The sequence below is a fragment of the Cherax quadricarinatus genome, chromosome 34 (genome assembly GCF_038502225.1).
Source record: "Cherax quadricarinatus isolate ZL_2023a chromosome 34, ASM3850222v1, whole genome shotgun sequence".
Lineage (NCBI taxonomy): Eukaryota > Metazoa > Arthropoda > Malacostraca > Decapoda > Parastacidae > Cherax > Cherax quadricarinatus.
Genome location: NC_091325.1, coordinates 8,099,291 through 8,112,760, shown reverse-complemented (window position 1 = coordinate 8,112,760; position 13,470 = coordinate 8,099,291). Strand labels below are relative to the sequence as shown.

General features: G+C 39.9%; 1 protein-coding gene across 6 annotated transcripts in view; it reads right to left on the bottom strand.

The window, feature by feature from the left end:
• Nucleotides 1–13,470, bottom strand: part of LOC128693682 (transforming protein p54/c-ets-1) — a 496,563-nt gene that overhangs the window by 349,220 nt on the left and 133,873 nt on the right. Inside the window, exons 1-2 of one of the 6 annotated variants that reach the window (XM_070091150.1) lie at nucleotides 7,340–7,394; nucleotides 2,222–2,727 (exon numbers count right to left, since the gene is read on the bottom strand). The exons of the other annotated variants lie outside the window; for them this stretch is intronic. Of the exons in view, the coding sequence (XP_069947251.1) occupies nucleotides 2,222–2,366 (145 nt within the window). The 5' untranslated portion in view covers nucleotides 2,367–2,727; nucleotides 7,340–7,394. Of the gene's footprint in view, nucleotides 1–2,221; nucleotides 2,728–7,339; nucleotides 7,395–13,470 lie in introns of those variants that run through there. 6 annotated transcript variants of the gene reach the window in all.

Genomic DNA, 13,470 nt, shown 5'->3' with positions numbered 1-13,470 from the left:
GAATATTGCAAATGTCTTTATATTATGTTTGCCACGTTTATTATAAATCCACCTGACTGTATTTCCCAGTGCTGACACAGCCCCCTGTAAACATAGCGTACTTGTTAAAAAAAAAAAATTGGTATCCTAATAAGGTCCTTTTCCCCGGTTTCTGTGATGACCCAGTCTAAGAAATTAAAATTCCCACTTCAGAGATACTGCGGTCCTGCTGAGGAAAAACTGAAATTTTCCCCAACTACTGAAACACAGTGGAATCATTGACTGAATCCTCGTCGCCTTAAGGACGCCTGTAGTTGAAGACACATGACCAAACACTTGAGACATAAGTCTCCTAAAGTGTCGTGAAATGTCCTAAATGTATATTCATGGAACTTTAACCACAACTTGTTGGTATTATATGCTAGGTTTATACCTTAATGAAGTCTCTCAGCTAAGGCTAAGAGATTTCATTACTTCATTTATGCAACCAATCCTGTGTGGTGGAATATCTTAGCTAAACACAACTAGCTTTTGTTCCCACTACGCAACTTCACCATTGAATAGAGAAGCAGTGCACTGCAAATATACCATACCCCCGGCCGGGATTGAACCCGCGGTCATAGAGTCTCAAAACTCCAGCCCGTCGCGTTAGCCACTAGACCAGCTAGCCACAATAAGATTCATCCAACTAGGTATATTTCTACACCATAGGAAAGTTAGCACAGGCACCTCTGTGACCACAAATGCAAGTTGCAATCGTGTCATTACGATTTCTTAAGTCATGTTGACGGCAGTGAAGGGACTTGAGCTAGAGTTCGTCACGGCCACGCTAGCTGGAGATTCGTCTGTAAAAACTTGCATTTGTGGTCACAGAGGTGCCTGTGCTAACTTTCCTATGGTGAAGAAATATACCTAGTTGGATGAATCTTATTGTGGCTAGCTGGTCTAGTGGCTAACGCGACGGGCTGGAGTTTTGAGACTCTATGACCGCGGGTTCAATCCCGGCCGGGAGTATGGTTTATTTGCAATCGTGTCATTACGATTTCTTAAGTCACTGCAAATATATTTATTTGTCAAAAAATGAAGATTAAGATTGTACTCACAGGAACTGTAGATCTCCTGCAGGCTTGCTGGAGGTCTAGACACTTACCTGGAGAAAAACAACATTTAATGTAGGTGAGGAGGTCACGAACTTGGTCTTTGGGAAAGAATATCAGTGAAATGAAAATACAAAAAATACTATAAAAATTAGGTAGTAAATCCTCTATATATGTTTTCTAAAGTCTCTCTCTCTCTCTCTCTCTCTCTCTGCAGAGTTTGGCTAAAAGTCCTACCATTATTTAGCAGCTAAGAGCTGTTACTTGCCTCAGCTCTTTAAAATCCTTCCCTAGCATTGTTATGACTATATTTTAAACTAAAAATATGAGTCATAGGATGACAAAGGATGCCTTTTTCAAATTACTGTCACGTACTATTGTCTTTAAAACACTCGTAACTTAACCTTATCTTTGCCCTTTCTGTTGACCTGTCTTCTGTATTTCCTGTGCCTTTCCCACTTTCTTCTTCCCTATTTGTATCTTTCTTTCTTTCCTAGTATGGGCCATTCAGCTTTCTTCAGGGTTCCTCTTTTCGCTCCAGTATTCCTTTGTGTGTTACTCTGGGACGTGTGATAGAGGGCGGAATTACCCGCCTCTTATTCCCTTTGAGATTTATTTAGTAGTCTCTACTTTTACTACTGTAACTATGTGACTACTATGCCATTTCTAATACTAAGACTACCGTTACTATCATTATTACTGCTGATATTACTAAAAAACATTGCTACTATTACCACTTCCATCTTCTTTCCCCATACTTCCTCTCGACCTGTTTTCTAATATTCTTTGGTATTTTTTTTTTTCTCGCTAAGTTGTGATCTGATAATGGTCCAGGACTGACCGAAAGGGTGTCTAAAGTTTGCTCTGTAATTACGGGTTATTTGTGGATGAATTATTAAATGCAATAATAATAATAATAATTGAAAACTATTGGATAATGATATTAAATATATTCACGACTAAGAATCAGACAGTACAAAGAATTCAAGTTCAAAGAAATGCAAGATTATATATGTGATTTTTACACGAAAACGGTGATATGATGAGAGAGAGAGAGAGAGAGAGAGAGAGAGAGAGAGAGAGAGAGAGATGGAAACAGCATTAAAATAAAAAAAGAAATTAGATGGATCGAGCCCCGCACATACTTGCATTGTTGAGGATCCTGTGGGTGTCCAGCCACACAGACTTGAAATCCATCAAGTGGTCGGTGTTCTTCATCTTGACGGTCCTCACGTGGATGGGCACTGGCCGGGCGAGGGTCACCTTGCCCGCTTCTTGTGTCAGAGTCATCAATGCTAAAGTGCCTTGGTCACTATCACGCTGCTTGGCTAATGTTCCTTTTCCAAAGGGTTGTGACAAAGCAAGTGGCGTTCCTAGTCCACAAGACCGAGGTTGCGTTGAGGCAAGCGGCGCTCAAAGTCCAATAGATTAAACTAATATTGGAAGTGTGGTGTTTATTGCCCATTAAACGTGGTTATTTTGTTTTAAATATTTCTATTCAAAAACTGTTTAACTTTGCTGGTCCGGTGATGTTACATGAGCGACAATAGGCGTTGCTCTGCCGGTATGACAGCACACAGTGTTAGGTAAGTGGCGTACCTATGAAGGTAAGATGATCCTCGTCCATGTGTCTCCCAAATCACGTATCCCTCTGTGTCAGATAAGCGGGAAGGTATATTTCCGTGTCCTTGTGTTGCTTATACAAGTTCACCTCGCCCTTTAAATCTACAAGTGTCTAATAATATAAATAAATGAAACCCCCATCTAAAAAGTTAACACGGAATACCTCTGCATTAATATCACTATTCACGAAGGCCAAGAAAAATATCTTGAAATAATTATTTCCATTCCCTAAGCATACACTCATCACAATTAAAGACATATACCCATCAAAACCAGCAGGTAAACACCTTGACGATACCGAAAGGCAAGGCTTATGTAAAAATTTGCAGGTAACCTTCCCAGTAAAATTTACTCGTTACCCACCTAACGAATCAGGTAAGAGGGAAGCTGGATTGATTCATTGATTATGAATAAAACACTCATAACACGAGTTTGAATCCCATAAGAACTCTAAATTTCAATACTAGGTGGGGCTGGTTGAAATATATTGAACTATATTTTTTCGTTAGGTTCGGAATAATTTTTGCGAAATTATTGCATACACAAATTTTCGCTTGCCTTATTCGGCAAGTAGAGCGTTGCTATTTAAGCCAAAATCACACACACGCACACGCACACGCACACGCACACGCACGCACACACACACACACACACACACACACACACGTAAGTATTGTTTTTCTTTTTGTATTCTTATAACGCATAAAACTACTTATGATTTTCCGTACTCCTCCCCTCTGGCCGGATGCTGACGATGTAACTATTTCCACAAGGTGACCATTGGGCTGATCTAATTCCATACCTTTCCTGGCCACCTCCCTAGCTGCTCATGCACTTACGCACAAGTGGAAGCACACGCGCGCACTCTCACTCGCACTCACACTCGCGCGCGCGCGCACGCACACTCTCTCTCTCTCTCTCTCTCTCTCTCCCTCCCTCCCTCTCTTGCAAAAATAACTAATTAGTGGCGTTCCTAAAGGGTCATTACCGGCCACCCATACTTTTTTTTAGTAAGAACAGAAAACCACGTGAGCGCATTTATATGTGTAGTGAAATGCTAAAAAAAATCATTACATACACAGGACAAAAATTATAATATGCAATATGGTATCCCCACAAAAAAAAAAAAATCGAAAAACAGAAAAGATTTTTAAAGACTTGAATTTGTTTTAGATGTTCAGAGAGAGGTTCCGGAGGGTGTCACTGACGCTGCCATACTCTGAGAAAAGTTTTCCCTCGTTTCTGCTGTTGCTACCTTTACAACATTGCACGGCTCCTGATAACGTACTGAGAAGTGTGAAAGAACTTGAGCTAAAGATTCCCATCCCCCCTGTGGCTTGTCTTGCATTGTCTGGGTTGGACAAACACAGGAGTGGGTTGGACCTGAGTAGAATGCGGCCTGGAAAGTGTTCCTCCATCTTTCATTCCATGGGGAAATAATGGATTCCAGAGGTATGAAGAATTAATTAGAAAGAAAGATTGTGACAATTGACTCCTCGTGAATACCTTGGAGTTTGTAATAATTTTGGTAGAATTACCGATAATATGTTGGGTACAGGACACAAATACAACTAATGTGACATTTTATTGTTACAACATTTCGCTCTCCAGGAGTCTGGCTTGAGCAAGCTCCTGGAGAGCGAAACGTTGCCGCAATAAAATGTCACATTTGTTGCACTTGTGCCCTGTCACCTAAATACCTCAAAGATTATCCCCAGTATTTGAGTTTGTATTTTGATAGCAAGGAATGTACTGGTAGAACACACTGGTAGAACACACTGGTACAACACACTGGTGCAACACACTGGTACAACACTGGTGCAACACACTGGTACAACACACTGGTACAACACGCTGGTACAACACACTGGTACAACACACTGGTGCAACACTCTGGTACAACACGCTGGTGCAACACACTGGTAGAACACACTGATACAACACGCTGGTACAACACATTGGTGCAACACACTGGTACAACACGCTGGGAAGTAACGCTGTTTATTCGCATTAATTTATTTGCTTCTAAGTTATGTTTTGGAGTTTGAGATAATAAATTGTTTATTATTACTTTTCTCTGAGATCTTAAAAACAGTTTTTCAACTAGGTGACATTTCAGTTATCTACTTACTTCATGTTAATAAAAGAATCAACACACAACTGAAGCAGAGAGTAAAGGAGGAAGTCATTCACAAGCATCCATCACTATCAAAACACATTATACACGATGTTTCGCCCTTATTTATATGTGAACAAGCTTCTGTTCAAGTTGTTTCGATAGGTAAAATGACGAAAATAATTATATCAACAAAAATTTTTTTTGAGCTGATGAAAGAAATATATATTAATTCTAATACGTTCTTTTAGTTATTTTGACCATTTTGTTGTCATTTTCTTTTAGTTGTTAAAAAAAACTACAGTTTTCGATGAATTTCTTTTATCATTTCTGTAACGATACTTATTGGAGAACTAATTAATCTTTAGACTTGCAGAAGAGAAAGCATAAACCTGTAAGTGACTGATGTATCTATACCTTACTGTTATTATGTATCTATACCTTACTGTATTATGTATCTATACCTTACTGTATTATGTATCTATACCTTACTGTTATTATGTATCTATACCTTACTGTATTATGTACTGATTAAATAACTTATTGCCTTCTGGATCTTACTCTTTTATTAGATTACTTCTTATCTTCTTTATATAATTGCTTGATTGCTAAAATATTTATCATCTGTACCTTATTACTTGATTCACTATTAGATGCCTTATTATCTTCTATAATTTCATGTCTGATTGATTAAAGGATTCCTTGATATCTTCTGTGTTTCGCTATTTGATTGGTTTGTGAGATTATTTACTGAATGTTTTCAGACACCTTTTGAATGACTGGGGTGCATGTACTTTGTGAGTGACTGGGGTGCATGTACATTGTGAGTGACTGGGGTGCATGTACTTTGTGAGTGACTGGGGTGCATGTACTTTGTGAGTGACTGGGGTGCATGTACTTTGTGAGTGACTGGGGTGCATGTACTTTGTGAGTGACTGGGGTGCATGTACTTTGTGAGTGACTGGGGTGCATGTACTTTGTGAGTGACTGGGGTGCATGTACCTTGTGAATGACTGGGGTGCATGTACTTCGTGAGTGACTGGGGTGCATGTACTTTGTGAATGACTGGGGTGCATGTACTTTGTGAGTGACTGGGGTGCATGTACCTTGTGAATGACTGGGGTGCATGTACTTCGTGAGTGACTGGGGTGCATGTACTTTGTGAATGACTGGGGTGCATGTACTTCGTGAGTGACTGGGGTGCATGTACTTTGTGAATGACTGGGGTGCATGTACTTTGTGAGTGACTGGGGTGCATGTACTTTGTGAGTGACTGGGGTGCATGTACCTTGTGAATGACTGGGGTGCATGTACTTCGTGAGTGACTGGGGTGCATGTACTTTGTGAATGACTGGGGTGCATGTACTTTGTGAGTGACTGGGGTGCATGTACCTTGTGAATGACTGGGGTGTATGTACTTTGTGAATGACTGGGGTGCATGTACTTTGTGAGTGACTGGGGTGCATGTACTTTGTGAGTGACTGGGGTGCATGTACTTTGTGAGTGACTGGGATGCTTGTACCTTGTGAGTGACTGGGGTGCATGTACCCTGTGAGTGACTGGGGTGCATGTACCTTGTGAGTGACTGGGGTGCATGTACTTTGTGAGTGACTGGGATGCTTGTACCTTGTGAGTGACTGGGGTGCATGTACCTTGTGAGTGACTGGGGTGCATGTACCTTGTGAGTGACTGGGGTGCATGTACCTTGTGAGTGACTGGGGTGCATGTACCTTGTGAGTGACTGGGGTGCATGTACCTTGTGAGTGACTGGGGTGCATGTACCTTGTGAGTGACTGGGGTGCATGTACCTTGTGAGTGACTGGGGTGCATGTACCTTGTGATATGATTAAATGAGTGCTCCGTGTGGTTAACTTTACAAGAACTTCGCTTTGTGTGGAAAATAGCATGTTACTGAAGGTGAATGTGGATGTCTGCACCAACTCAGATGACACACTTGTCAACAATTAGTAAATTACCAACTCATTATACTCCGACACTACCAATACACACAATCACACGCCAAATCGCTAAAGTGCCTGACTTGAGACAATTTCCATCTCTTCCTATGGTCTCCTCTACACTTAAGAAGCCTTCCTAAGGATAAGAAATTGAAGACAGGAATTCCCCAATGTGTTCTACCGTCAACGGTGCCAACAACCGCCATTCGACATGGGCAGGCAACAGAGCCACTCTCAAGTGTACATTATTTTCCCTTTCGTAAATAAGATAAAAACGAAAAGGAAATTTTTCTGAGGTCCTTGCAGATAATATATCAACAGAGAGCCACAGTCGAGTAGACATAAGGAAACACACACAAATCACAATGGAGAGTTCACGGTGAAAATATCTCAGGATTCTCCAGAACATGTCCATGGGAACGTTCCACGAACGCTAGGATTTCACAACAACTTGTATTAGAATCCTCACACTGGATTCCAACAGTTCTCACAGGACACACGGAAAGACGCAACTACAGTAAGGAAGTGGCAAAAGGATGCCAAAATACATAAAAAATCAGTATTACTTAGGGGGTGAGGGCCAACTCGTCACCCTCCAGCGCGTATATGAGAGTGCTACTGATGACACATACACAATCACACACTACCCTGGCACTCCTACCATGCTCCTTCTCCCCCTAACCAACCATCCCTTATCCAACAAAAATTCCCCTTTTCATAAAATGTTGGTACTAAGTACTAAGCATGTATATAGTACATACACTGTTTATATGTGTATATGCAAAACAACCACAGGGGAGTAGAATGATAGCGTATTATATATATATATATATATATATATATATATATATATATATATATATATATATATATATATATATATATATATATATATATATATAATTTCTAGTTCTAAACTGGGACTCCGCACCTCGAAGAAGATAATATAAGGATCTGAAGGAAAAATTTTGAGGTTTCTTCCCTGAGGTATACCTCTGATGAGTTCCGAGAGTTTTTTATTCCCAGTGCCCGGCCTTGCACAATGCTTGTCTTGTGCTTGCTTGGTCAACCAAGCTGTTGCTGCTGGTGGCTCTGCTAACTTATATATTCATCACAGGCTGGTTTATCTTATATCTGGTGAAGATACTTGTCCAGTTTGCTTTTGAAAACTTCTACACTTGTCCCAGCAGCTTTTCTGATATCTGATGGTAAGATGTTGAATAGTCTAGGGCCACGGACGTTGATACAGTGTTCCCTTATTGCACTCACGACATCCCTGCTTTTAACTGGGTTTATTTTGCACTTCGATCCATATCTCTCACTTCACTATGTTGTTATGACAGTGTTCAGATTTTGGATAAGGTCCTCTCCAGTGAGAACATATTTAGGTCTTTCATCCACTCCCAGTGGTTTAAATGCTTTATTTGCTCTATGAGGTCCGTAAAAGATCTCTGTATCTGATCCTACTCTATGATTTCTCCTGTTCTCGACTAGACTATCCTCACTGAGTAATATTCTAAATGAGAGAGCACAAGTGATTTGAAAAGTGCCACCAATGACATTATTTCCCATGTTTTTAAAGTCTTCGTTATGCACCTTGCCATCTTCTTGGCTGTCGTGATATTGGTCTTATTGTGTTGTTTGAAACGTCAGCTGACACAATTACTGCTAATTCAGTAAAAGCTATACAATCTTGGTTGCCATAATGAATCCTGGAACATGGGATTAGTTCTCATATGGGCCTTAATAGCATTGAAAGTTCATCATCTAACCATTTCAGGAACTTGAGAATGCAGGGCAAACCTGCAACATGTTGCACGGCCACTGTATCAGATGATTTTTGCCTTGTAGAAGACAGCATATCTTCATACGCAATGTATGGAAGATAAGTGTAGGCCATACTAGGGTACACGTGTAGCCCCACACCACCTGCTTCTCATCTTTCAAGTAGTGACTGCATGGTCACTCGTGTCTATTTGGGTCTGCCTACTAGTTGCTCTGGTTAATGTTATCTTGGATATTTGCCTTCCACAGCGGCTGCCACTCTCAAACAAATTCGACTATCGTTGACGGAAGTGATAGATTGCTATGTCTTACTTCTCTGTATCGGAGAGCTGGGGTGGGTACTGTGCCATGAGGAACAGCCTCTGATTTTACCTTGTTGACTGTTACCTCTTGCGTCTAATTTGCTAGAAAACTGAAAAATCGGAATTCATTTATCAGCTTTCCCATTTGTTCCTTTCGCACACATTTCATGTGCTATTACATCATAATATTATCACATTTGTCGACGACTTTTGTACAGTGAGGCTATATCCGGGATTTGTATTATAATTATTATAATCAAGAGGGAGCGCTAAAACCGTAGTATTATGCAGCTTCTTTGGGGGTGGGGGGGGGGGATGCAGAAGATATTCAGGCTTAATTCAGGGAACCGGAGCATGGGACTGAAAAATTACCCGGGTGGGCTAAATTGGGATGTCCTGACTATGGGCCAGGTAGGCGATCTTGGTTGCCAATATGACGTTTTTCGGAGCATAGTTCTAGCTGCCCCGACAACTTTTATTCCAAGTAGGGAAATTAGATCTAACAAAAATGATCCCAAATGGATGAATAATAGACTAAAACATCTCATTGGTCAGAAGAGAGGCATATATAGGCATATCAAAAGAGGGGATGGGCAGTTAAGAAATCAATATATTCAATTAAAGAGAGAAATAAAGGAATAAGAAAAACAAAAAGGGATTATGAGGCTAAGGTCGCAAGGGATTCAAAGACTAACCCAAAAGGGTTCTTTCAGGTATACAGAAGTAAGATTAGGGACAAGATTGGCCCACTTAAGAGTAACTCTGGTCAGATCATTGACAGTAATAAGGATATGTGTGAAATTCTCAATACCTACTTCCTCTCAGTTTTCACCCAGGAAAATACTAGCGATATTCCTAAAATAATAGATTATGAAGAACAGGATAACAAACTATGTACGATTGCGGTAACTAGTGACATGGTCCTCAGACAAATAGAGAAACTAAAACCTAACAAATCCCCAGGCCCTGATGAACTGTTTGCAAGGGTGTTAAAGGAATGTAAAGAGGAACTTAGCATACCTTTGGCTAATCTTTTTAACATATCACTACAAACTGGCATAGTGCCTGATAAGTGGAAAATGGCAAGTGTAATACCAATTTACAAGGCAGGTGACAGGTCCTTGGCTTTGAACTATAGACCAATAAGCCTTACCTCAATAGTGGGAAAATTTATGGAATCAATAATTGCCGAAGCAATTCGTAGCCATCTTGACAGGCACAGATTGATTAATGAATCTCAACACGGTTTTACAAAGGGGCGTTCCTGTCTTACGAATTTACTAACTTTTTTCACTAAGGTGTTTGAGGAGGTAGATCATGGTAATGAATATGATATTGTGTATATGGACTTCAGTAAGGCTTTCGATAGAGTTCCACACCAGAGGCTATTGAGGAAACTTAAGGCACACGGAATAGGAGGAAAAATTTTTTCCTGGGTAGAGGCATGGCTGACAAATAGACAGCAGAGAGTTTGCATAAATGGGGAGAAATCAGAATGGGGGCACGTCACAAGCGGTGTTCCTCAGGGGTCAGTGTTGGGCCCGTTGTTGTTCACAATTTACATAAACGACATAGATGAGGGAATAAATAGCGATATAAGCAAATTTGCTGATGACACCAAAATAGGCCGTCCAATTCACTCTAATGAGGACACTAGAGCACTCCAGGATGATTTGAATAGACTGATGCAATTGTCGGAGAAGTGGCAGATGCAGTTTAATATTGACAAATGCAAAGTTCTAAATGTTGGACAGGTAAATAACCATGCAACATATAAACTAAATAATGTAGATCTTAATACTGCTGATTGCGAAAAGGATTTAGAAGTTCTGGTTAGCAGTAATCTAAAACCAAGACAACAGTGCATTAATGTTCGCAATAAAGTTAACAGAATTCTTGGCTTCATATCTAGAAGTATAAATAATAGAAGTCCTCAGGTTGTTCTTCAACTCTATATATCCTTGATTAGGCCTCATTTACACTATGCTGCTCAGTTCTGGTCGCCGTATTACAGAATGGATATAAATGCTCTGGAAAACGTACAGAGGAGGATGACAAAGATGATCCCATGTATCAGAAATCTTCCCTAAGAGGATAGACTGAGGGTCCTGAATCTGCACTCTCTCGAAAGGCATAGAATTAGGGGGAATATGATCGAGGTGTATAAATGGAAGACAGGAATAAATAAAGGGGATGTAAATAGTGTGCTGAAAATATCTAGCCTAGACAGGACTCGCAGCAATGGTTTCAAGTTGGAAAAATTCAGATTCAGAAAGGATATAGGAAAGCACTGGTTTGGTAATAGAGTTGTGGATGAGTGGAACAAACTCCCGAGTACAGTTATTCAGGCTAAAACGTTGTGTAGTTTTAAAAATAGGTTAGATAAATACATGAGTGGATGTGGGTGGATGTGAGTTGGACCTGACTAGCTTGTGCTGCTGGGTCTGGTGCAGTGCTCCATCCTTGAATGGAGATGATCAGACTGGGTGGGTCATTGGGCTAATCCGCGAGGGGGGTCATTGGTCTAATCCGGGGGGGGGACATGGACCTGCTCTGCATGGGTCAGTAGGCCTGTTACAGTGTTCCTTCTTTCTTATGTTCTTATGTATGTACATACATACTGTATGTATTCTTCAGGACATTTATTAAGGGAAGCGTTTCATCATGTAGGTCTTATGAGCTTCTACTTGCGTTTATTGTACACATTCCTGGACTTTCTTTTGTTCTTTATTCTGTAATATTTCCTTTCCAGCCTAGGAGTCCTGGTCTGGTCTGAGATCTGACTGTGGGGAACATAATCCCAAAATCCGCTAAGAGATTTAACTGACAGGTGAAATTTGTATATATTTAGAATTCCTTATGCATTTGTCTCCTAAAGAGGGCCTCAGTTATAGACTGAAATATACAGTACTCTTCTTATCGTTGGTTTTATAGTCTGTGTGCGTGTTCGTTCGTTTCTGCCTTTTAAGCTGAGTCTCGTTAAACTTTTGGAAAATACAGTAAATGGGATATACACCAAAATAATTTTATTTCAGCTGAGTTCGTCTTGAGACAAGAAATATAACAGTAACCCAGACTATTCAGAATCTTAGCATAAGGTATCAGAAACACTGCTGGGAATATGTTGAAGTCTTCAAGAGGAAACAGGACAAGTATCGTCACTAAGTGCCAGATCAACCACGATGTGATGGATTTATGGGTTAGCGGGCTGCCAATAGCAACAACCTTGTTGACTAGGCAAGCGCTAGACAAGCCTGACCAAAGCCCAGACTTGTCTATTTCTACTCCCGAAACCTGCCCTTGGGCCAGGCGTCGGAGTAGAACAACTCTCGAAACTCATGAAAGATATATCAAAGCTCAAGCAGGAAAAATGCCCTTATATCTGCAAGGGTCACGTTTACAAAAAATAAAAAAAATAGAATATTTTCGATATCTCTTGCTTTTTTAACGTGATTTGACATCAAGTATATAATGTACAATAGATGGGGAGGCACAATTTTTTAGTATTATTATTACATTCATGGGGGAACGCTACCCTCGTAGAGCTTATACAGAGCCTAAGGGAATGGAAACCATTTAGGTTTGATCCAAGGAGAGTTCAGCCCCAATTCCTTAGATCAAGAGCTCCTCACCATATCAAGAAACCTCCCTTCAGAGAGGATATGAGAAGTAGAATATACATGGTAGCCCTAAAGAGAAATCTCACTATTTTTCCTTAAAGCTCTTTATATACATAACCGAGGCCATGGGTCCCTATAATTTCACCTATATATATATATATATATATATATATATATATATATATATATATATATATATATATATATATATATATATATATATATCTATATATATAAAAAGCTTTAATTGGGCTTTGTGTTAACCAATGACAAGACACCCCTTAGTTATCAGAGGAGGCAGCCAATGGGAATCCAACCTAGTGACTACATGAGTAAATACGAGGAAAATAATTCACACTTTTTTTTTAACAATTTTCAGATTTTCTGTGAAAGAGTCACTATGTACTTGACAAGAGACACTCTGAGTGAACTGTACAGCAAAAAATATAGATAGTTTGCAGCACATTTTGGTAACATTTTACAGAACAAAACAAAAATTCTCTTTGGTAAACACGTTATCAGTAGAGCGGAAATGGCGTCCGAATGTGACGAGCTGTTCTGTTTAATTTTCAAACCAAATACCAATACTATCGTTTTGTTCCACACACACACACACACACACACACATTTACATGTGTTCAAAAGTACTAGTCAACATTCACTTTACTACAAACGTCATCTTGAAGATTATATAAGTAAATGTCACGTTTTTAGTCAAATACTTGAAGTATATTTTCCTTCAGCGTGTGTGTGTGTGTGTGTGTGTGTGTGTGTGTGTGTGTGTGTGTGTGTGTGTGTGTGTGTGTGTGTGTGTGTGTGTGTGTGTGTGTGTAGGGGCTGGTTTCTGTATAGATGTGATGTCAATTCAGAAACCGAAATGTTTAGCTAAGTTTTCAGTGACTTCACATTAAATTTTAGTCAATCTGTCTGTTTTTTTCTCTCCCTCTCTCTCTCGTAAATTGATGATGAAATACGAAAAATACCACAACT